The following is a 25,346-nucleotide window of genomic DNA, read 5'->3' as shown; positions in this document are numbered from 1 at the left end:
TTTGAATTTAGGTACAACAACACCCCACCACCACCCAGCAAACTTACCCCACTTGAAAACTTTGGTAGATCCGCATAAATTTCCCTTTCTTCTACCAACTGATAAATAATTGGCAGTAAGTACGCATGTATTTGTGCATCATTTGCTTGGCAAATGCCTACAAGGTCACGTCCTCTCAGAAGAGCAGGCCAAGCATGTGCCTGAAGTAAGCTAGGATTCAAAATACCAAGCCGAAGCAAATAATGAGGAAATGGGCAAAACTCTGGTGAAAAGACCGGCTTTGGAGCAGGTGCACCCTCTGAGCAAACAATAACACCATCAGAATATAATAACTTTTTTCCACTTGTTGTGCGTTGTACTGGTGAAGCAGACTTCTGTGTGGGTAATAGTATTTCTGAAGGAAGAGGAGACTTTCCAAAAGAACCACAAGAAGTCTGCAACAGTTGAGACAATTGTGTAGATTTTTCACTTAAATTTCTCCCTTCAACCATATGTAAGCTTGTTGAGGATTGTATTGGAGAATGTTCAGAGCGACATGCAATTTCTGAGCTGCTTTTAGTCGTTGGAGGCTCACATGTTTGTACTAAATCTGTAGAGGGATCTAAAGTTGACCCACAGTCTCTCTCACAGGTTTCTTTTAGGGTCTTTCTTGAAGATAGCAATCTTTGCCAATCCTCTTCATTTCTATTTGCCACAGCAGTAGTTTTAGACAGTGACTCAGTTTCCTGAACTATCCTCTTAGCTGAAATAAAATTTTCAAAAGGCAATCTAACGTTGTGTTGGCTAAACAAGGTATCTACACTTATTGAACTATTTCGGGGGGACTGTTCTTTTTCCTCTATTTCTTTAAGAAAGATTTCACCATTAGAGCCATTAGAGGAAAATTCAGGTATTTCACAGTAGGAAACACCTGAACCGTCTCTGTCTGCCCGTCTTCTCGGACGAAATTCATCTACCTCAATGGAAGATCCACTGTGAGCACTTTTCTTTTTAAGAATGGGCTTCAGATTCACGGCATCTGGAGATTTTGATGACATTGGATGAAAACCTCCCCTCATACCACTACCTGTTGCTGGCAGTCTAGATGAAAGAAATCGCACCCTTCCTGAATTATTGTCACTCGATGCTGCCGCCGGTTTTCTAGATCCATCCATTAGCTCATCTTCTGACTTTTCACTGCTAAATGTCTTTTCTTCTGAGAGTCTCTGAGACGAAAGGCCCTCGCACGCACCTTCTGGAAGTCTCGCTGAAGGCTTTTGAAGTGAGCTATTGTTTTCCTGACATGATCCATGTCCTAAAACCTGTTGTCTTAACACAACCAAAGGGGATTCCCTTATCCCCAAATACCTATTAGTGATTCGCTGGCTCATAGACTCTTCATCAGTGCTGTTTGATTCTTCACTTCCGCTGAACTTGCCATGTCTGACATATTCCTTCATATTTTTCAGCATTTCTTCACCTTCCTTTTGGAATTTTTCTCCCATCGCTTTCAGTTTTGCAGCTTTGGTTGTTTTTATTCTTGGTTTTTCTAAATCTTCAGAGAAGTTAGTTGCAAAGCCATTTAACACCAATTCATCATTGACACAAACCTAGAGGGAAAAACATGAAATTAAAAATGCAGGTTTTAATATTGTTTACATAATTATAATTGAAGTAATGTCAGAAAAAAAGCAAGAAGCTAAATTCTAATTGATTAGTATAAGACATAAGCAAATGGATTTTTTTTCATTATTTAAGGTATCAATTGTAATCTCTGAACAACAACTGATACTTGAGAGAAGTTCAAAGAATTTTTCATTGGACAAAATTCTGTAAAAGTTGTTCCACTGGCAGCGGGCATACAGTTAGAGAATAGTTTTTTATGCTTCCTAATAAATTCCTATTGGCTTTTTCCTCTTTTTGTTTTTGCTTTCTAGCAACAACGTTATTGCAATCAGGTGTATACAAAAGACAAGCTTTGTTTTAGAGATGTTTAGGATAATTTACAACAAATACATTAAAAAGGTTATTTTACAATTGTAGTTTGACCTCGCAAATTTCATTTCTCTTTTAGCTTAAGAAGATTAATTACACTTTTTGGCCTATGACAATTTTCTGAACATATCATTAAAAATGCTGACTAGATTAAGTTCAACATGTAGGTCATAGCTAAATGGCCTGTCAGATGTAATCTTATTAAACCAGAAAAGGGAGTAAAAAGGGATTTTAGAAAAATTACAACTGTAATTACACTGAATTAAAATGGTTTTGTGTTTACCTGAGCATACCCAGAGTCAGCCAATAGTAACACATGATACTTTCCTTTCTCATCTTGTTTATGGATGGTAACTTGAAGCTTACATCCTAAAATTAATTCATATGACTTTTAAGCAAAATTTGACTGAAAAGAGTACAAAGAAGACCAAGATTAGACTAGAATTACACTGAAACCTCACACAAGTATATACACAAGGAATTGGGCTTTGCAATCTTTGGAGTTTCAAATACCTTACCACATCAAATACATGAGCTGAATTGAATTGTTCAAATTTTTCAGGCTTATGTCCATTCGCCACTTCTACCTAAACTTTTCACACATTTGAGTAAACTCACAAAAACTTCAGTTATCTACCTTGTATGAGGGTTTTAAAGAGGTTTGTGGCAGCTTCATCCCAGTGATCAGTAACTCTGAAGAATATAATTAATCATTCTAATTACTTATGATAATGATAATTCTCCAACATTCAAACAAATCCCTATATGTGACCACTGGCTTAAAATGCCAGTTTTGTTCATTGAAATGATATTGTGCATTGCCTAGCCATTAAAAGATACTGCAAATTATAGCACAACAACACCAACCAAGCTCTATCTTCATACAAATGGCTGGTAAATTAGTAAAAAAAATTTAAACACCTTTTGGTGTTCCATTTCCCCCAGAGGTCTTGCCCTTTCCTATCTGATGCATTCAGAACAGCATCTATCCAGCTACCCTGATTCCAAAACTTTCAATTGTTACAGGCTTTCAAATCAGTACCAATACATTTACAGTATAATTATGCATATTGCAAATGACCACAGTTTGAGCAAAATGTTTACAAGTCACTGACAGTTACTGCAGTGTCTTTCATTATTGCTGCACCTTTTGTAATGCCTTGGTTTTGGAACATATCAATTGTTTAATGTTACTGTTGGAAATAGACAAAATCTCATAGAAAGAAGTTTTCCAATCTCTTTACAGATAATATAACTTCAGTGAAACACTACGATGCAGTCCCCAGTTCATGCCTGCTTGCAGCTGAACCAAGCCAGGCTTGTTCAACATTGTTGATAAATAAATATAGAGAGAATCTCAGTTAACCCTTAACTACTAAGATCTCATTAGTAATTCTCCTTACTATCTGCCATATAATTCTTGTGATGTTAGTTCAGAGAATTTGGTACTGGATCAACTAACAATCCCCTAATTGATATTGTTCTTTACTCTCATAGCTTGGCAGCTTGATATTGTATTGACATTGTAAGGAGAAATTCTGTTTTGGTCACTCAAGGGAGTTACAGATTTAAATAAATGTAACAACAATTTTCACTAGCAACATACTGTTTCGAGGTAGTCAGATCAAAGTAGGATGTAACAAGACCAAGTGGTTGAACACCAACTAACAAACATTCCATGGCCTGAAATGGGATATTCTGAAATAGCTCTGGTATTTCCCTAATCCTGCAGAAGTGAACAATGCAATCATTAACAGAACATCTCTTGAAACCATGGATGCAAAAACTAAATAGCATTTTGAACAGCTTTATTTTTAAATACAACAGTTTGAAGCCTACATGCACTGCTATAAATTATGAGGAAACTACAGGGTATTCATATGATGTGCTCCCTCCAGCATACAACAAAACCACAGTTTAAAGTTAGAAAGTAGTGACAAATAAATGACAGAGGAGAAAATGAGTAGAGCTAGTTTTAAGAGTGAATGAATAACAGAAACAATTCTTCATAAAAATGAGAATCCCATAATTGAACTCTATTCTTTTCAATAACCTTTCTTACCTGCAACAAGGAACCAAGGTACTCTCTGCCATATCCACAAGAAAAACACTGTGATAACAAAAATCATAGCACTCTAATTTTTTATGGGACATAATCAAATAAAATACAAGGAAAACACTCACTTTTCCAACACAACATTTCACAGTTTCCACCTTTTCATTTGAGGTTTATGCTGAGTTCAACTGTAAGTCTTGGCAGATAACACAAACCTATGCCTTGATAATTCTCACCATCAAGCCTAAGCTCGTCCAATAATCATCAACCCCTTACACCCAAACATCAGTTTACGTATTCTCCCAACAGTGTTTTATACATTTCCTAAAGTGTTGACAAGGAGAATTTTTTTAACAATCAATAGCTTCTTTGGCTGGTGATCATTTTCTTTATTTTTGTGACTTAAATGTGTGATTCAGGGGTAATATTAGATGCTAGTCACTCTTCTGAGTTAAAGGGTTAAATAACAATTTACCTTGCTTGCGGTCCACTCAGTGTTTGTAATACAGTTTGAACTCTTGCCCTATACCAGCAGTTATCTGAGGTCCGCCTTACCACACACATCTGCAATGTGACATGAACAGCAAGATAGAGTAGTTTACAACTCTTCTACCAATGACAATTTGAGCAAGAAAGACAAACTAAGCACATTTACAAAGTGTTTACCAGCTGAAAGACATCAACATTCTGTATATCAAAAAATAGGTTCAGAAACATAATTCACAAGGCATGAGATTTGTAGGAATATAATCATTATGGCAGATGTTTTGAAATTTATTGCACTTGCATGAGCGTAAGTTAAATACATTTTGAAATCCTTTCAAGACATCTCAAGTCACTAAACATACAGTATGATTCACAAAATGACCAAAATCTCAGCATAATCATTCTCTACATCTTGGAGAAACATTAATCAAAACATTTTTAATAGTTCAGAGCGTTCTTCAATGTTGTCTTTGAATTTCAAATTTATAATCATCTCAACAGACAAACCAAGCTAATTTTTCATAAAATTCAAGACCCAAGATGTTTAGTTTATCAATTAACCTAAAATTTTCAGAGGATACCTTAGGGAAATTTTATGTTGAACTACATCCATTGTACATGTAACCAATTTAAGCATTCATTATTTGCAACATATAAAAGAGGGACATGTTTTTCAGATTATACCGTAACTCACATGACAGCCATCAATGAATAATACATCAATTTATACACACTTACCTGACCCTTCTCCACCTGATTATTAGCTTGTGAGTTTGTATCCTTTCTAAAATGATCATTCAGTTTTCCCATAAAGTCTTGGAATTCGCTGCTAGGACCGGCAACAGGGTGAGCCCAGAAATTCCCTGCGTTGATTACCTGTGTTACAAAAGATCAAATTTCCATGATGCTCACAACTTGTGGCTTGGTACATCAGTTGGTAGAGGCTCCCAACTACTCTCATAGAGGAATGGTTTACAACCCAATCAAACCCTAAATTTTGTTAAGCATGCTGTTTTCAAAATCTCTTTACCTGAAATTTACCTGCAATGAACTCTTCTTACCATAGCTATTTTTTGTTGGTTTTGAATTTCTCAAACAAGTTTGATATTCCAGCCTTGCATCCCTTATCATAAAAATCACAATGGTTTGAAAACTTTTAAACCATTAAAAGAATGAACCATAGTATTCACACACTGTATAATTTTTCAGTCTTTCAAATATCATTTCAGTCATGGTTCCTCTACAAGGCACAGTTATCACAGGCACCATGATATCTGAATTGGTTCTTCAATTAAGTTACCACACAGAGGAAAATGAAATAAAATGTTTTCTTTTCTTAAAATATAGAGGTCTGGTACAGCTGTATTTGAGAACAAGCACAGCAAGTAATCTGAACAGGCACATACATTTTTAGCTCCAGTCAGCTATCACATAAACCTGTTTAACTCTTTAACTCCCATGAGTGACCAAGACAGAATTTCTCCTGACAATACCAATACAATAACAACCAGATATGTGATAAGAATAAAGAAAAATACTAATTTGGGGATAATTAGTTGATACAATACTAAATTCTTTGAAATAACATTGTAAGAATTGTATAATTGATGGTAAGGAGAATTACAAATTTGATTTTGGTGTTAAAGGGTTAAGCAGCTAACCTCTCTTAAAGATATTTAAAGCATTCAATACGTGAATGTATATATAATGATACAAACCTTAAATATTTCAATATCCAAAGTGGTGGCCATTTGTAGAGGATCAAAAAACTATGCTGAGAATACACCTTCCAAAAAGAAGAAAGAAAAATATTTTTAACTTACTTTACATGTTACCTTTGACAAACCAATCCCTCGAGCAGGTCAATATAGTCCTGTATATACCTTCTAGGTGCTTTTATCATGTTAAGTATACCTTCCTATTATAACACTGGTCCAAACCAGTGTGAAGAGTAATCTATACAGCTATGAACCCAAAAGTAATGAGCATCAATATTAATAGCCTGATAAAAGAGATCAGAGAGTTATCCTCTACTTCCCAGAATTCTGCAGCCAAATTTTGTTGGCTTGTGTCATTTTGCAGTCAGACAGAGAACATTTTCCTGTTACTTAACATCACTCTTGATACTAAATTAGTTCATAAAAGCCCTAACTGAGGGAAAGAGAAAGTTTTTTTCATTTAACATAGCAAGATCAGTAGGTAATATATGATATTACAGTCTGATCATTCAGGTGAGTGTAGTCCTGAGAAGGACTGTTGTCAGTAGTGGTGATTGATATTTTGACAACTGAGCAGGATTTATCATCAGAGTCAAGTGAACAGCTTCTGTCAGGCGAGTGTTCTATGTCCAATTCATTTTTGTTGTGATGTAACATTGGCTGTGGGATTAAAGTGGCACAAGTTGGTCGTGATTGGTTTAAACCCAAAAAAATTAAGAGGTTTTTATTGACACTCTGCTGGTATGGTACCAACTCAGGTGATTCCTTAGAAATAAAAGTTGTTTAAACATTTTCCTAACCTTTCTTGGAAAGTTTCCTACCTATCACAGATTAAAAGAATACCAAAAATTAAACAGTATAGTGACATAAAATAACAAAATTTAGAAAATACTTGAAGTAACGAGGGTCTTCTTTAATCTCTAAAGACCCTCAAGTCTTAGCTTTAATTCTTCTCACTGCGGATTAATAAAATAGCCAACTACTAAACGCAGGACTTTCAGTTCCTCTTAGCAACAGAAGACCTAGTAACGCAATATTCTCACAGGTGTCTTCTTAATTTTGGTTTTAATGCGTTAGTACTTGCTCAAGAAAATCATAATTTTCTCATGCAATCGTCACACAATCCACAAACATAGAAATGCATGTATCAGCTGATCCACTACGTGGCAAAATTAAAACCAAGCAGAAGTAACTCCCAGAATTTCTGGTCGTTTTGAAAATGAGACACGGGGCTATAAATGAGTCTGTAGTGATGTAGGAGATCTCATCGAGTTGTGCAATACTTTGCAAACTGATACATCACTACAGGAACCGGTTACTAGAAGCAAACGCGCACGTCAAGGGTAAATTGTCACGTAGTCTGCATGCTTAAGAAACACCTTTCTGCTTCATGCTGTTTCACTTCCTAAACATACCTGGTATGACTTGTGCCTCTTGAATTAGCGCACTTGAAGGAAATGCATGAGTATGGTAGATATGCGCCAGAGAGTTAACTCGAATCTCTAGAAATTCACCGTTATCCCATCTGCCATCTTTCTTTGAAGCATGCTTTAGTTTGGTGGAGATCTGGGAATAGTAGCCTCGATTTCATAAAAAGCTATCTTCCCGAGAAAGGCAAATCTGCAAGGCGGTGCTTATTTTACTTATTTTTGGTTATTTTTCTTTTATTTTCGTGGCTTCTGCCTCCTAGGGGTAGCAGAATGAGTGAGTGGGTGCAATAATAAAATTCCGATCTCGGGTATGTGTAACAATAGAATTCTAATCTTGACCTAATTGCCCAGTGCCACTTAATGATTTTTTGCGGAGTATTAAAGAAGGCGACATTGGCACTCAATACACAGTTTAATTCTCTCCTTTTGTGATTTCTGGCTCCTAGCTACTAGCCTATTGTGTTTTCAGTTGTTGCCGTGACACTACGGAAGATATCAGAAGACGATACACATCTCACAATCATTTCAGAATTCCGCGCTATTAAGAGCAAAAGGTTTCCTTGCAGAAACATCTTAAAAGGTGTGATCAGTGCATCATGAAACAATTTTTTTTTCTTTGAAAAGACATCATTTTATCGTTTAAATCGGCAATCATGTAGATCCGATGATATAATCTTTTCAGTTCTTGCCGTGCCACTACAAAAGACGATAAACATCTCAAAACAATTTTACAGTGAGGTCCGCCGACGCATGATTTAAATCATAACTTTTCCTAGCAGAAAAATCTCAATAGATGTGATCTGCACATCCTGGAAGCTTTGAGAAAATTTTTTTCTCTTTGGAAAAGAGTATTTTACCGTTTGAATCAGCGACTTATGCCGGAACAAGCCGCTAAATTTGCGAATCGAGCCAGCTGCAGAATACGATACCTTGAGATATTGAACTGAATGATGGAACGGAGAAACAGTGGATCGCCAGAAGGCCTGAATATCTTAGGCACGGAATGAAGGAATATCCTAAAACGTAGAATACCTTTTCGTATGAAGCAAAAGTCTCAAAAATGGAATTGCAATAAAGGGAATTACTCATAATTAACAGGCGAAGTCAAAAGAAGCATTGGTAATCACTAATAATTATGTGGGATGCGGCAGCTTTTCTGTCTTGCATGGGAGACAAGTATTCTACATCACTTCCTACTAGCGTCATTATACAACCTCTAGTTCTTTTTGATGCTATAACAACTGCCCTATACCAGTAGCCATATGCAATCTTTGAATGTCTTTATTTGTATTTGAGTTCTACATTCATGTAGCTCCGGTTACAGAGCATGTATGTAGCTCCGATTACCCAGTTACAACCGAACAAATAAAGCTAGCAAACGAGCGCTTTTTGCTTCGGTATTTAGCATGGCTCACTTGGAAAACGAAGACAAATTAAACTTGACCTGTATACCGAGCCATCCTCACAATTACGGCTGCCAAATGACGCAAGAAAAGTCACCATAGAAACCACTTACTTTGTTCATCATTTAAATTTGTCACCATCTAGGTCTTGTTTTTGGCTTCGGAAACAAGTGAATTGGGCTCCTTGGGGATGCACAAAAATCCACTCTTTGTGTAAGTCTTGTTTAATCATTGTTTGTTTTATTCTTTCAACTGCGTAATAATATGTTTGTAATCAATAATTAAAGTTACTTTCGGTTAATTCTCGATAATTTTCTGATTGCTATCAATTACTCCCAACTGATTACATTAGGTATAGGCTGGTGTGTCCAGGGTTGAGGAACGAAACAATCAGGAAACACTGCAGGAAACTAGAAAATGCTCTCCTAGCGCATGTTCAACGTAAGTAGCACAGTAATTAAGCGGCAGATTTTTTATGCAAAGATGTAAGTATGCTTGCCTCGTGCATTGCCTCGTGTCGCGTAGATATTCCTGGAAAAAATATGATTCGGCTGTTGTAGCGGTGGCAATTGCCAGTCACGATACTCGCTCAACTAGGCTTTGCGTCGTGTCGCTGAAGAATCTATATTACACTAAACCTTATTTCAGTATTTTAACAAAGTAGCAAACGGATCTCTCGGGTTATACCGATACTTAAGCTTTCCTCTTCGACTTTTTAGGCCACCGATAACAAGTTACTGAGAGGTCCCATACAGACTTTTTCTGGTTTTGAAATTGAAAGGAAGATGTCTCCGCTCATTATTTAAAAGCTTCGCAACTGCGTTTTATTCAATCTGCTTCAATCGGGTGTTCAAACCTACTGGCCAAAGTCCAATGTTGGGCGCCAAATCGACAAAAAAGAGACGCTAGCCGTACGCTATGATGTCAGGATAATAAACCCCTCAAAGTTTGTCTGTCTGATGACTGTCTGCAATAAAAGAATCCTGTTTGTTGTATTTCTTTAAATGATCAATTATAGACTGAAATTTCCCAATATGGGAATGTCTTTAATATTACGTGATGTTCTAAGACCCTTCCAACGCGATAATTTTCCCGCCTTTTTCACTCGCGGTTGCCACACGCCGTGTTTCCCGCTACTTTATTTGAGTGCGTCCTTCCTGTTATTCTTCAACTGTCTTCGCCTGTTTACATAACCTCTCATCGTAATCTCGAGTAACATAATACTTCACAAACAAAATCTCTTATTTTCGCATTAACTAATGCTGTATTTTTGTTGCTTCAGTGGTAATCTGCTCAAGCACCTCCTCAGTTTGGACTGGAAACTTTCACCGACCGCCGGATTGCTTTTGAAAACAAACTGAGTGAAGGATAGTTGCAATATTTTCACGTACTGAGGTGAGTGTTAAAGTTTTGACATCTCACGCAACAAAAGCTCAAAAGCGTACGTCTTAAGAGCAAGGACAAAAGGTTAAGGAAGAGACATTGTTCAATTCCATACCTACAGTGTGTAATTCAACTCATTCGTGAATCGGAAAAATCACTTTCCCGGCCATGGCAGGTCAAACAGCAAAAATTAACTCTGGTATAAGTCATACAACCAACGTTTATTCTCATAACTTTCTCAAGCCTGATGAAAATTAGGAACTGGAGATCTCTATTCCTAGTAAATGGAAATATTTCAGGCGCTCAAGTGTGCGAACAGCTGAAAATAGACGGCGAAAGCTTCAATGTTTGTCGCTTCGTTTCGCCATCATCGTACTTTGAATACTCGGCACTTTGGGATGTCAGCGTGTATTTTGAAGAGGTTTTGCTGGTTCCGGCCGATTGCATGCCGTTAAGTGTAAAGCAATTTCCTAACTTAAACCAACAAGTGCAGAAGCTCGGATCAGATAGCAAGTAGGAAAATGTATCAAATTCTTTCTAATATCACTCAACTTGAAAATATAGTGTTTACTTTGGGTTTGATAATGACATTTTAGGCTTATTTTCACTCTGTTTATAATATCGAGGGTATTCTGCTCGAAGGGAGAGATTCAAAACTGTTTTTAGAATTAATACGTACGTTATCACTATTATCAGTGTTTTACAACTAGCATTTCAAAGCAGCTGATAATTTGGCTTAACGAGTCTGATCTAATCTCTGTGTCGATTAACCAAACAAACTTGATGTAAAAGACCTTAAAATTAACAAGGCATTCACAAAAGACCCAAAGTTCTTGACGGCACATAACATTATCTTTTCCATAATTCACTGCTTTTCCAATTCCAACTAATGTACAGTATATGGTCACTGTAATCGATATCTTTTGATGCCGTGGCCCAGTCCTCTATGAACCGGTCTCGCTTTGTGCTCGTCTAATACTTTAATACTCTTATGAATTAGGCTTACTGCACGAAACGAAAACAATGAGTACATGTCAGTCGTTAATCTACCAAGAAAATATTCAGTGATAAAATCAAACAAAAACACGATTACAGTCCACTCTAATTTGCCGCTAATTTGTTGCCCATAATTTGTCAGCGACATGTCTCTTTTAGCTGAAAGGAATTTCCTGAAAACGTGTGCTCCAAAAAAAAGATAAAATTCTTTATTCTCTCCAGACAATAGACGTCGGATATGGCAATCTCCTCAATCCCGAATACTGTAAACCGCAGATTATTCAAAGAGATAAATTTATGCCTTTTGCATCATACAGTAATGTGAATTCCATCACTCGTGAACCACGGCAAATCTAGTCAATGCCGAACAACTCAGACTTTCCGATGCATGTGACACTATATTTTTACCATGACTAACTGTGTTAGCCTTCATAATGTTAGATATGATTCCTTTGCTCACCGTTGTCTTGCAAGCGCACTGAGGGATGTCCTGGCTTAGGTTTACCTTATCTTGGCCTCAAATAATCGAACTTTACTCTACTCTCTATTTTCTGTGGGGCTTAGATTGGTGTTTGCGTGCAAACGTGATGTAACACACCGTTTGATTTGTGTCAAGTTGTGGGTGTTAGAGCGTCCTTGGAGGGCTCCAACCTTTCTGCAAAAAACTGTGAATGCTTCACTGTCTTCCTCGAATTAAATCATCCGCGCTGTCATACATGTATGCCTTATCTGCAAGAGATCTTGATGCGAAGAAGAAGAGTTATTATTACAGTTGAGCTTTCAAGAGGAAAGCCACCTACATTTGCGTAGCGAGAGATCATATAACTTGTCCAATACGGCGCACGTGGTTTCGACTTCTTTTCAGTCACGCTTCAGCAACTATGAAGTCCTTACTGAGTATATACGTCATGTTGAAAATGTTGTTGTTAATCATGGTTTCATAGCCAAATGAACGTTTAATTGTTTGTCTCACGATGTAAGAGGCAGGCAAACTGATCGCAACGTTTCGACTGCTATACAGCTGGTCTTCGTCAGGCGAAGGTCGAAATGTTTCCCTCGTGAATTGTTATTAGATGTCGGTCTTAACAGCATTGTTAAGCTCTGGTTGTAAATTATTATTCTGTTTCTCTAAGAACGCATTTCGGTGGTTTTCGCAATCTTATTTAGGATCTACCTTTGAGGGAACTAAACAGAAGCTCTATTGATTTTAAGCAGATGTATAGCTAACGTTGGCGCTGTAAGTTTCTTGGACAGCTAACCGTCTGTTTTTTTTCTTTCGATATGGAGAAAAAGCCCTAAGCGTGAAGAAGTTGAGACAGATGAAACAATAAAATAACACCACGCATAATGTGACGGCCCCTCCTCTCTCAAATTAAGATATATACTTGCCATCCGACGCTCGCGAGGGGGAAAAGAAAGGGAGAAATATTTTTTCACGCATGCAAGGCAGCTATTCATACAAAGTAAATTTCTTACGCATAACCCAAAACTGATGTTAAGTATCCTTAGCTGTAATTGATTTACACGATGCGACCAAGATTGGCACTGTACATCTTAACATGTAATTGGTGCCTGATGTAAATAGCTGACACAAGAAACGTTCTGACATTCATTTTCCAAATTTTAGTAAAAACGACAAATGAGTATTTACGGTATTTAAGACAGTCGCTAGATCTTAGCAAGGGGATATTAGCGTATAATTCCAGTATTACTTCGAGCGATTTACCGAAATCATACGCGGCTAAAGAGACAACTTTCGACGGTCTTGGATGTGAAACGAGGTTGGTGAGTGGTACTATATTTCTGTGTCTGCATGGTAATCGTAGCAACAACAGCTGGCATAGTATAGTCAAAAAAAATTTCGGAAAGGCCGCCCTGTTAGCGAGTTAGCATGGGATTGAAATTAGCAATCTATTCAATTGTGCAATCAACCTCTCCTCAGTTATTCTTTATTTTTTTCTGTCTTTACCTTGGCATTTTGCTGATAACAAATTTACCCACTGTCTGATCTATCCTCGAGTATGAATAAAGGCAAACGTGCATTCACGCAATACATTGTGCGAGTGCTGGGGTGCTGGACTTATAATTTTAAACCGAATTGATTCTCCCGTTTAGATGCAGCGGAACTGTAAGGAAGTTCCATTAATCCGAATGCGTTTTTTGCTTTATTAAGTGAGAGAAGAAAGAAATCTGTTCCAACTTCCAGTGACAATTTGGAATTATATTTCATGTGCATATACTACACAGGGGACCAAGCAGTCTGCACGATCGATGACTTGTTAACTAGCAACAGAACGCCTCAGCTTTTAGCAAGAGCGCCAAAGATTTTGCCGCTTTTTTTATACCTTGACCTCAGACCTCTTACCAAAATGTCGCTATCATCTTTTAACGCATGGGATACATTTCGATAACTGCAAACAGGCGGTCTCTCGCAAGGGAAAAGCCGAAATTCATATGAAACGTATTTCAAAATAATTTGGCTTCCTAGACCATTATGGTCCCTATTGGGCCAGGTTCGAACTCTGTTATTATTTCGGTGGTAAGTTTCTAAAGAAACTGCGGCGCTGTGTCGGTGGGGGGTACTAGGGGGATGATTTGGTTGTACCAACTGAGTTGATAATGTAAGTAGGCCACCGTAAGGGGTATCGAAAGCTGACTTTTCGAAAGTTAGCCCTCCGTTATTCGCTCTGACGAAAGCCTAACACTCGAAACGTCAGCTTTAGAACTCTCTACAGTTCCCTTTCATCGACGCAGTTGATAAAACCAAATTATCCTATTGCTAGTTTAGTTCAGCTCCAGACAAATCCGCGGATTCTAGTCTCATTCTTTGATCCATATTTATTGCAGAGTCAAAAACTAGACCTGACATTCTAATAAGTACTTATTGAACCAGCGCCCACACATAGAGGACGTTAGATCAAGGCAAATATTTGAAAAAACTAAATTTATGTTTCTGAGAGTTCAAGAAATGATTAAAGATTCTAATAAATACGCACTTCGATAGCTGTCAAGACAAAGGTCAGGAAAGTTACAAATTTTGATCGACTTCAACCTTCAAGATTTCCTTTGAGAAGTTTCCGGGGCGAAACTGTCATGGAGACTTTAAAGATTCGTGGATTAAAGTTCAACAGCCATTTCTTGTTTTCATGTTTTGTCTGCGAAATAATCAAGACTCTTTTCGAGAAATAACGGCAAAAATTTTCTTTACCCTCCTCTGGAAATTAAAAGTTCGATGATGTAAAAACGGAGTATATCATACACTCCGTCTAGCAGCCCCATTGACGAAAACAGCAAGTTCTCCTTGAACAACCGAGCAAACGTGCTTAATTTCCCGATTAACAATTTGATAGGTAAGGAATTACACTTGGATCTCAACATCTGATATCAATATAGGTCCGCCCCTTTTTGTGAACTTGGCCCTAGTTTCTCCAGAGCAGCTGACCACAGAAAAAAAAATCATTAGTAAACGATGAGCTACTTAATTGTCTTTAATTGGGCTTGAAGACACTCCGTCGCCCTGTGCGTTTATAGTAATTGTAAAGAAGCACTGTAACAAGCTTCTGCTACGTGTTCAAAATGTAACACTAAGATTCTTTGAACTTTAACTGACCTTGAAAGAAGCGAGGCATATGAAAGGGTGAGTCATAACGTGAATTCTGATGTACTGCCCCCAAAACAGGTGTTTTCAATTTCTATTCTCTGTGATCCTTTGTCTAACTGCTTTCACATTGTGGTACGCATGGGTTTTATACTTTGAAGATTCTGTATCTCTTTGTTTTTTATTAACTTTGTCTTATTGTTCAGGTTTAAGAAATATTTAATTTCACTGTTTTAAAAGGTCCAATAAAGGGCAGTACACCAGTCAAAGGTTTGCTTTAACGTCAAACGTGCCCAACAGTAGTTCATAAACGGTTTATTGATAGTTTTGTTCGCTTTCCCTCTGTTACCATTGAACTTTTTTATATGTTCGAAATTAGACTAAAACTGATTCGTTTCTCGTAAAGTGCGCCAAAATATTTTGCATTTAACTGCTCGCTAAATATCTTGGCAAACTGAGACCGTATATTCGAAGCCAGTTTTTCTCAAAAATACATCTGACGTCTGAAAATTGTTAAGCTAGTTGAAATGTTATTGCTACAGGTGACTTAATCAATCTTCGAAGGAATTCGCCATCACTGCTCTGCGCGTGGAGTGAAAACCGAGCAAACTCAAATAAATCAGCATGTCTAACCATTCATTGAAGGCTCTTCAAACTAAATGTCGTTGAATAACCGAAAATGCTTGGTTTCATCAAGCGTTTTAAATGCATTTAGAGGCTGCAAATTCTAAAAATTTTGGTTATCTCTCATATTTAAATTCAATCCAAAACACCCCGGAGAGTACACCATATTGATTTTTTAGCTTTTTCTACTTTGCCTACGCATTCTGATATTTTCCTCGCAGATACAAGTTTGGTATTGGCTTCTTGTAAAAGACTTCTGCCAAAGAGGCGTTATTTATTACACGAATATGAATAACAAAACATTCATTTATCTGACAGTTCTTCAAATATTTTTGTTCGCTCACCAAACAGTTGTTGTACAGTTATCACGTTTAGTTCTATTGGGCACGCGAGGGACGACTCTTCACACCATGTGGTACCAGCCATTGAATTAGGTCTCCATGTCCTGTTTTTATCGCATTTCTAAGTATTCTTCATATCTTTTAACTTTATTCAAATTTTGAGCATTACTATGAGGCGGTTAATTAAATTTCGGTGAAATGGAGCTGTTTGAAAAGTCTTTCGCCGTTCTGAACTCCTGAGTATAACGAAAAACGTTTAAATATTATTATCATTACGCAAATTAAAAGTAGCTGATAAACAATCTTCCTCCGGGAAATAAGTTTAAAGTTATATCCAAACAGCAAGCAATAAAGTCTTTCAAATTTATATGTTTCCATGTGGGAGGTCATTTGACCACAAACAACTGAATACTTTTTGTATATATTTTACTTTTATTGGTTATTGTTCTTTCTTATCTTAAGAGCTCGTGTGTTTCCGAGTATTAAATACGCTTATTCCTGCACGATTACCAAGTTAGTTTTATGGAGAGGGTGAAATGTTGGATAGGAAAGAGGAAATTTGGTATTTTTATGCCCATCAAAGATATGTAATTGTCGAAAACTTCTTTGAGAGTTATTGTGACTTATGCAGGTTTTTTGGTCAGTTAACCTGGCGAAGCTTATGAACAACGAGTACTGACTATATTCCAAACCGTACGAGAAATAATAATAAATACAGAGTTAAAGAATGAAAGAAAAATTAAAAGTTCTCATGATGATCATTCTCCTAGGAAATGCTGAATTACTATGTAAACTAAGAAGAGTCTCTACAAGAATTGTATTTGTTTTTGCATATAACCATGCCATAACAGTTCTTCAGCAATTTCCACACCCCAAACTACTTGAAAAATAGTAGCGAGTCATCTTTTTTGAATTCTTAGTAGCAATGGAATTTTAATCGAATGAAAACCCAAACTTTTAAGCTTGTTAGTCGCGCTAAGTACCAACATGGCAAATTGGCTATTCAAAATTATAGCTCAACCGTAAAAATCTACTAGTTTGCAGTTTGCAAAACTGTTTGTTCTTTTTTCTCCACGATGGCGTCTGTGGTTCTCCGAGAAAGAAAGTAGGGTTGCAGGTTTTTTTTTTCAAGGTTGAAAGAACCAGAATTTCTACTTTCTTTTATTGTTTTTAGGCAACAACGGCCTCTTCAAACAAGAAAGCCCTCGAACGATCAATAATAACAAGTCTAATATGCGGCACGTGGCCGTAAAACTAAACACATAATAATTCGTACATAATCCTCTTTTATCCTTATTGTCCGGCGTTCTTTTGCTTCAAACATTGCTTTCCCGACCACATACCAGCATATTTCGCAGGTTTGATGTACCACGTGGTGGTAAATAAATTTTTAATGTTGGGACAGTTTGTGGCCAAACTAACACGAACCTCAATTCATGTAGTGTCCATTACTGAAGGTGTAGCTTATTAGCAGCTGATCGCTATCCGAAACGCCGAGTGCAATTTCATGACAATTTCCCCGAAAAGTAAATTTTCCATTGAGACGAGTATAAATCAAATAAAGAATGACAAGACAATTAAGCGCGAGTTTTTATTGAATAATGTTATTACGCTGACAGAGATGGGTTATTAACCTTTTGTTTCAAAATGTCCTAAACACGATTTAATTGGCAGGCCATGAATCGCTTGCGTAAATAAATGTAGTTTCTTAATTACTGAGAGTAGATGAAACAAGAATGTCAAAATATTGAAGTAGATCTGTCACCTGTCCGTGGAAATGTGAATTTGTTTTAAATTATCTGGTCTGCACACAGTGGGTTACTTCATAACTAGACAAACGTTGCAGAGAAACTAATATCACGGGCGACAATTTTCAAAGGATAAACTGGAGATATCGAAAACTCTCGTATCTCTCCTTACAGCGCGAATATTCAGTCATTACTGAAGCTTTTTGTTTTATGAAATTTTTATCGATGAAAACAGCCGTTTTACATTTCGACCACTTTCCTTTGATATAATGCTTTGTAACGAGTGAGAAATAGGAATCATTTTAATTAATCTCACGGAGAACGCCAGTAAATAATCGTTCCTGAGTTCGTAAGTTTTTTCGGACAAATATAAGAAGTTGTAACTATGGAAATTCGCCTTTCTTCCATCTCCGGCAAAAATGTCCTGTTTGTTTCACTCTGTTTCGTTGTTTAATCCAACTTTATGCTCTGAATATAGAGGCTGCGAATCGTTTCCCCTCCGCATACCCTGAAAAATTAATAACAACCACTACAGACTGGACGGCAATTAGGAAAATCAAGAGCGGAAAAAAGTATTTTCCAACTGAATCGCTTCGCCTTGTTTGATGACTTGTTTCAATATTTTCTTGTGCTGTCACAAACCAGATATTAGGTCGCCTTGTCAAGAATTTGAACGGATACGCAAGTATCAAAAAACACATACTTGTTTCGAATGTGACAATTACTGGGCATTCTAGTCCAATTAGCATCGAGGATGCCCACAACTTCTGTCCTTCTGTCCAATTGATTTAGTAATTATTCATACGCGAAACGTCAGCTCAAGAGAAAGTTGGATAAAATATCCAAAAGAGGAGTTATCAGACGTGAAATCTATTATTGTGCTCTTGTGCTGCATTCCCTTACAGCGGCAAACTCGCCGTTTCAGCATGGCCCCAGTGAAAACGGTAATTGTCAATACCTCTCAGCGCTGCCTGAGCTTTTTGCATAGATCAATAAACCGGCTAACTGGGATAATTAATTTTGAAATGGACAAATGGAATAGTGTTCTCCTCTTTGTAACTGGGTGAGATTAAACGTACAATATGCTTTGTTATAGCTGCGCTTTATAATTTCTTTATTTTTTCTCTTTATTTTTCGCAGCCCGGGGACATGCTGGCTCGGGCGTAGCGATCAAAGGAGTCTCATTATTCACCAACATTGTTTAACGATATACGAAAGGCTGGTCAATGGTATAAATAAGGAGACCAGCGCAGAGGAGGCAATGAGCTCGGTCAAGCTTTAGACACGGATGGCAGCTGTTGTTAATGTTGATTTGAAGAGCAAAAAAGAATCGGGTTGGACGTTCGGAAAGGGCACCCACGCAAAATGTTTACGGTCGCAACACTCTGTTTGTTATTTCTGGCTCTGATTACATCGTACGGACATGGTGAAAGATACACGAGGTTCGACGGATCAACATATGTCACGTATTCCTACAAAGGAGAGCAGCGAACTCTTCCAAACAACATCCGTCTCGTGTTCCGAACGATCAAACCTTCTGGAATACTTTTACACGCGACCAGCGGCGGAGACGACTTCATAACCCTTGAGCTCCTGCGTGGAAAAATCAGGTATGTAAGCCTGTTAGGTAGTTTCCACTTATCTAAGTTAACATCTTGGTCTGTTCTCTCGGTGAAGTGGGATGTTGATTATTTTTTTTAAAGCAAGAGCGACATTCGTCAAATGTCTTTGGAAACTGTTCAATAGGGAGCCTAACCTAAACTTGGCACAGGCGCATAAGTGTTTTATTCAACGCGCTTAGGTTAAGAGCGGAGTAAACTTCCAAGGCTACTTATAAAACAAGGCTATCCGTTTATCTTTTTTATAAGCAGGAGACTTCATTTTATGCACGTAATAATTATTGGTAATATTTGGTCGAATTTGTGCAGGCCCACGCTGGGAAATTGTAAAAAGAAAATGAAATTATTCTGATAAAATAGGGATAAAATATTTAGTTGAAAATTTCATTACTCCGCCTTATCAAAGGCGAGCAGTCTTTACGTGAAAGAGAGGATTAAGAAACCCTGCATGGCGTGCATCAATCCATGGCAAAAGAATAAAAACGCTTGTACATAAAATCCAAGTAGTTAATAAAGACAGACTGATCATCCTTTGTTTGTTGGAAGGTTTGAAATGTAAGCTTGTTTTACATCAAATTCATACAACATCGGTCGTGAAATTTTTATAAAGAAGAGTGGCCCGGATCGGCTGATAGTGTTTTACGGTTTTGCCGGAAAGAATTTATTTTCATTACTTTTGATTAGTTCGTCATGGAATCGAATTCATTTGATTTTCTATATTTCCGTTTACTTTATTTACGTCAGTTTGTAAGCTGTAAAATCAAAAAACGTCTCACTGGTAAGTCTCGGTAATTTGTTTTTTGTGGCTTCTGTGTCAGGGATCCCTGCTGTGAGTTATTCACGTTTATCCAGATTTTTTACGTCGATCCGTTACTTTTTCTATGTACTCTTTTCTAAACCTATAAACCCCTCATGTAAGTAGCTACAAACTATTACAGTCGTCATTTCAACATTATGACAGAAACTGTTTCACCAGGAGGGTAATTACAAAGAGAGATGAATTGTGTGTACTCGAAGAAAGCCACTCTGGCTGCACCTGCAATAACTTAAGTATACGCAGACGCAGTTCAGTTAGTACATCATGAAATATTTATGTCGACTGTCCTGTTTTCTTAATGTAAGTCACAAGACAATGCTACAATCAAAGATAACTATTTTATAAAGTCTGTTTTTAAAAGCAGTGAGCGCTAATCGCAGCTCGTAACGCTTAATTTATAACAAATCATCGCGAACTGAGAGTTAAATCGGCGCCACCGTTGACAAAATCCTTGAGTATTCTTTTACTCTAAGGTCGACCAGTATGCTTTGTACTAATGCATGTTTTAAATTGAAAAAAAACCGAATTTCGAGTGTCACCTCCCGTTACTGAAAGTTTTTCTTCTTTCCGTGGAATGAAGTCTACAATGAATTGTGTCTTTGAGGGAAATTTTGCTCAATGGAATTATGTTGTTTAGTGTTATCTGATGGATATTTTGGCCTCCAAAGCAGTTTTCAAGCTGTATACAGAGGAATTACGCAGGATTTTCCTAACTTTGCATAAGTTATCAGTTCAATCAAGTAGATTTGTAAGATTCTAGAAACCTCTAGAGTTCATAGAGAGACGTGTTGTCTTTAAACTTTCAGTTAATCATATTAAATTTTATTGAGACATACAAATATATTATTCATGTTCAAAACATTAAACGCAGTGCCACCTAGTTTTTCTGACCTAACCTAAAAATTTCTGTTACATCGGTAGCGATCTCAAACAATAATCCAGGTGAACATTTTTTGAAAAAGACTGCCTATACTCGATCAAAATTTGATTCAATTTTTTTGTATAACATTCTCGAAAACTGGGTACGATATGAATGCATCAATTTCCTAAGTTGTTTCAGAATTTTCAAGATTCGCTTTTATTGGTGGAATTATATAAGAATTTGCACCTCCCTAACATGAAGATAAAAATGATATTTTTGGTCTTATGTGCATCTCTGGTCTAATGATATCACTGTTCAGATCTAATTTAATAGGATATGGATCTACAGGCACTAGAACAAATTTGCAATTAACAATACCGGTATTTTCACCACGCTTTTAACAGGTGGTGGCTCCAAAAATCGCCTTAGCGATTCTTACTAATATTAATAATGGTGTGTTTTGTTTATTTTTGAGGTCAAAATCTTATGGATTCTTCTGAGAAAACTGAGATGATGACGATTTGATTGATGATAGTTATTTTGATTCGTAAATAATTTTGTCTCAGTTGATTCAATTGTCCTTTTCCCACTTGATAGGTATTCGATGTCTGACGGGAGTATGCAGAATATGACTACTGGAATAGTTTCTAGTGAGTATTCTGGAAAAGTCGTTGATATGGCGAATAACGAATGGCATCAAGTGGATTGGACGAAACAGACAACTAATTCGTGGATTCTTTACGTTGACGCCTCAAGAGAAGTGATCAAAGTCCCTGGATTTCACTCCAGGACTTTTGCAGATCAGACGATTTACCTGGGCGGTGTTGACGTTGATAGGATAAAGTCAAGGCACCTACTTTTAAGCGACCGTGATTTTGTTCCCTTTGAGGGTTGTCTCCAAGACGAACATGTGACTGTAGACGACCTAATGCTGCATAATTTCACGAGAGTAGGAAACGAAACTTTGCCAGACTGCAATGATACAACGGAGGAGTATGACCCAGTTACTTTTAAAAAACCTGAGTCCTTCATGAAGATCGATGTTCCCAGTGTAAACGCTGTCAAGTACAGTGTAAAGTTCCGCACTCATGACGGCGAAGGGATTTTATTATTTGAGAGGATAACGAAAGCAAATGGTGCTAAGATTAACGTCTCTCTAACTGGTGGTAGCATTAAGCTACGTGTGACATTTGCAAAGAAAGAATCTCCCGTCATTCTTCATGGTGGTGCTAATCTTGACGACGGAATGTGGCATTCTGTTTCTGTTGATATCAGCATACGACGAGTAAGTCTGCAGGTTGACTCTGACTTCACGTCTTCCCAAAGCGGGAGTTCGCAAGGAACATTTTTAAGCAGCTCCGAAGTCTTTGTCGGAGCAGATAATCAAGGCAAGTTCGGCTTTGTAGGATGTATGCGCGATTTCATGGTGCAAGGACAGAAACTCAACTGGACAGATGAATACAAATCCCAGATAGGGGAGAAAGACATGAAAAAGTGTTCTTTGTTGGACCTGTGTATACCTAATCCATGTCGGAATGGTGGAAGATGCTCCCAGGCCAGGAACAAAACAATTTGTCATTGCGCGGCTACTGACTTTAAGGGTCCAAAATGCGAGACACCTTCCTTCTTCATGCAGACATGCGCTGATTGGTGGAAAGCTGGGAAGAGAAGTAATGGATACTATAGGATAAATCCTCGTCATTTAAAACCTTTTCCCGTTTATTGTAATATGACGAACATAGAAGGGCCTTCAACTGTAATTTTTCACACTCAAGACAGAGTTCGTGTTAAAGCTGCTCAATATAAAACTGGCGGAAAATACCGTCACGTCATCAAATACGCAACTACTAACATTAGGAACATAAATTATCTTATAACAAGTAGCACTCATTGCAGACAATACCTAGCATACCATTGCTACAACTCAGTCCTTTTTGACTCGCCTAAAAAGTTTAATCTCCAGTCTGGTCGTGGGGCAAGATGGGTGTCACGTGACGGAAAATTACAAGATTACTGGTCGGGTGCCGCGCACGGGAGTATGAAGTGCGCGTGCGGTATGAATCAAACTTGTGCAGAACGTTCTAAAGCCTGTAACTGCGATACTCTTGACAATAAATGGCACGACGATGGCGGGTATTTGACAAATGTAACGAGCCTTCCCGTCAAATCCTTAATATTTAGTGTTGATGGAACCAACGCGAAATCTCGGTACGTACTTGGTAGTCTTGAATGTTACGGGTCGACAACCAAGAGGACAACAACTACTATCGTTCCTGTTAGTGACACTCTAGGTACACCACAACCATCCACTAAAAGTCTAACAAAGTCTCCAAGCACCATTTCTTCCACCGCCTACAAGCCTCCCCTTTCAAAAGAAGATGGAATACGCGCCTCGAGAGCACCGTTAGGAGAAGAAGTGTTTTCCTCCACAGCATCCACCAGCGCCTTAGAAGTGAACAGTCCTGCCACTCCCGAACCAACTAATGACAAAGTTGACATTGTGGTTATCGAAACTCCAAAAAAGTATATAACAATCCGAGAAAACGCCAATCAGGAACTCGTGCTAATTATTCTGAGTGTTATACTTGCCATTTTTGTGATTGCTATTGTTGTGCTTCTCGTCAAACAAAATTTATTTTTACCTTGCAAGTGCAAGTGCTTAAAAGCACCTCTGTACCACGATGTGCGCCATATGGATGTTATAGAGCTTGGCCCAGCAAGTCCTACGTACGCTGAGACAGAACCGGAGCCGATTCAACAGTTTGAGACAAGTCCCTATCAAACGAGAAATTATGATATTGGATCATCTCATGACTGTCATGAAATGTCATCTCCAGAACTGTACAGTGATGCTGAGACTGACAGACTTGACATCAGCAACGGAAGCTGTTCGGGGATTTCGGAAAATGCCGATGTTGAAAAAGATAAGCCCGAGAAAAACATTGAATACGAAGATATCGACCTCGGGGTCATTGACTTTGTTCCAAGCCTTACCTCCAGAAAGCAGCTTAGCACAGAAGAGAAATTCAAGAAGCTTACGGAGGTCATTTTAGATGTTCTGTCTGCGTCAGACGTCAGAGCTAATCATAGCGACAGAAAGGAAAATCGCTTAAGCCCTATTAAGCCAAAAGACGTAGACCTTCGTGAATCAAGTTTTGAGTTTTCTCAATCGCATCTGCCCGCAAATGAACAGTTGCTGGATTCGGACAATGATTCTACTGCTACAGTTTCAGAGTTAAGCTCAGATCAAGAACTCTTTAATGGAGATCAGTGTGCAGAAAACTATCCATGCGATAAAGGAACTCCTTGCAGTCGTGATGAGTGCAATGAATCTTCTAAGGAACACACTATCGAGATTTATAAGCCATCACGAGAAAGAGGAATAAGCCGAAACAACTGGATATCGTCCGATCCACATGACAATTATCTATCTTTGGACGTAGACAACCTTGAGGACGATACTCTCGAGGCGCAGCCTTTAAGTTCAGCTTTGAGTGGCTACGATTACAAAGAAGAGATTCCCACTGAAATAGATATTATGTCTCCTTGCGTGGGGAATGAAAATTATCGTCCTGCCTCTTGCGACGGAGGAGGAAATGAAGTGATATTTCATAGGGATGATAAACGAAAGCACAGTTCGCCGCGTTCGCGCTTATTTTCCCGCCAAAAAAGTGAAGAGGAAGCGCTACTTCCCTCAAAGCAAGCAAATGAAACGCAGGAGATAGGAAGCGATCGTTTCCGCGAAAACATTCAAAGGCACCATAGCGGCTTTTCAAATAGCTTTTACCGGCAACCACATCAGCAGCAGAACGCATCAGCTTGCAAAAAAGCGCCTGAAAACGGCCAAACCAAAGAGCGCAGAATAAATTCGTCGAAGCAAGTGCATGCACAAAAATATGAGACCGAACTATAGCTTTTATAACAATGCTGAATAGCCCGGAGAATTCTAGTCTAGATGTTCGACTATTTACATCTTAGTTTGTTAAACAGTATCAGACATTAAGTTAGAATTTTTTTAGTGCTATTATCAACGCACCCTAGATTTAATTTTTCAAAAAGGATGTAAATAAGTCTATCAAACTGGTAAATATACAATAAAGTAAATTTTAATAAAATAGTCCATAAAAAGGCAAGATTATTTATAAACTAGAGAGAAAAACACCTATGTTGTTAAAAAGTAATGTAAGTCGCCAGTCTATTGGAGAAAATGTTCGTTAAAGAAGTTACCAACCAAAATTTCGTTTGAAGTGAATTTAACTAACAATAATAAAAACCAAAGTTGCATGATATT

At 37.8% G+C, this 25,346-nt stretch overlaps 2 protein-coding genes across 8 annotated transcripts in view; one reads left to right on the top strand and one right to left on the bottom strand.

Annotated features, from left to right (window-relative positions):
* The window catches only part of LOC113678036 (uncharacterized), a 40,447-nt gene extending 32,653 nt beyond the window's left edge, over positions 1-7,794 (bottom strand). For 2 of the 4 annotated variants that reach the window (XM_089200497.1, XM_089200499.1), the window contains exons 1-10: positions 7,650-7,786; positions 7,035-7,055; positions 6,235-6,302; positions 5,255-5,392; positions 4,506-4,594; positions 4,037-4,084; positions 3,581-3,700; positions 2,612-2,667; positions 2,258-2,343; positions 48-1,589 (exon numbers count right to left, since the gene is read on the bottom strand). In XM_089200497.1, the coding sequence (XP_089056623.1) occupies positions 48-1,589; positions 2,258-2,343; positions 2,612-2,667; positions 3,581-3,700; positions 4,037-4,084; positions 4,506-4,594; positions 5,255-5,392; positions 6,235-6,267 (2,112 nt within the window). In that variant the 5' untranslated portion in view covers positions 6,268-6,302; positions 7,035-7,055; positions 7,650-7,786. Of the gene's footprint in view, positions 1-47; positions 1,590-2,257; positions 2,344-2,611; positions 2,668-3,580; positions 3,701-4,036; positions 4,085-4,505; positions 4,595-5,254; positions 5,393-6,234; positions 6,303-7,034; positions 7,056-7,649 lie in introns of all 4 variants that reach the window. The other 2 variants (XM_089200498.1, XM_089200500.1) reach the window with 1 other exon arrangement.
* A 1,421-nt stretch (positions 7,795-9,215) lies between these two features.
* LOC113678046 (uncharacterized) lies at positions 9,216-25,342 on the top strand. 4 transcript variants are annotated; one of them, XM_027194917.2, is made up of 5 exons: positions 9,216-9,280; positions 9,420-9,508; positions 9,787-10,462; positions 18,898-19,367; positions 21,653-25,342. In XM_027194917.2, exons 4-5 carry the CDS (start codon positions 19,123-19,125, stop codon positions 24,966-24,968), a joined length of 3,561 nt encoding a protein of 1,186 aa, XP_027050718.2. In that variant the 5' UTR covers positions 9,216-9,280; positions 9,420-9,508; positions 9,787-10,462; positions 18,898-19,122; the 3' UTR covers positions 24,969-25,342. The 4 variants fall into 4 exon arrangements, with proteins under 4 accessions (XP_027050718.2, XP_089054848.1, XP_027050719.2 ...); XM_089198722.1 differs by lacking the exons at positions 9,216-9,280; positions 9,420-9,508; positions 9,787-10,462 and adding an exon at positions 13,076-13,231; XM_027194918.2 differs by lacking the exons at positions 9,216-9,280; positions 9,420-9,508; positions 9,787-10,462 and adding an exon at positions 14,944-15,083.
* Positions 25,343-25,346: the final 4 nt, after the last annotated feature.

The sequence above is a fragment of the Pocillopora damicornis genome, chromosome 3 (assembly GCF_964200805.1).
Source record: "Pocillopora damicornis chromosome 3, jaPocDami1.2, whole genome shotgun sequence".
Taxonomy (NCBI): Eukaryota; Metazoa; Cnidaria; class Anthozoa; order Scleractinia; family Pocilloporidae; genus Pocillopora; species Pocillopora damicornis.
This window is presented reverse-complemented; position numbering and strand designations above follow the sequence as displayed.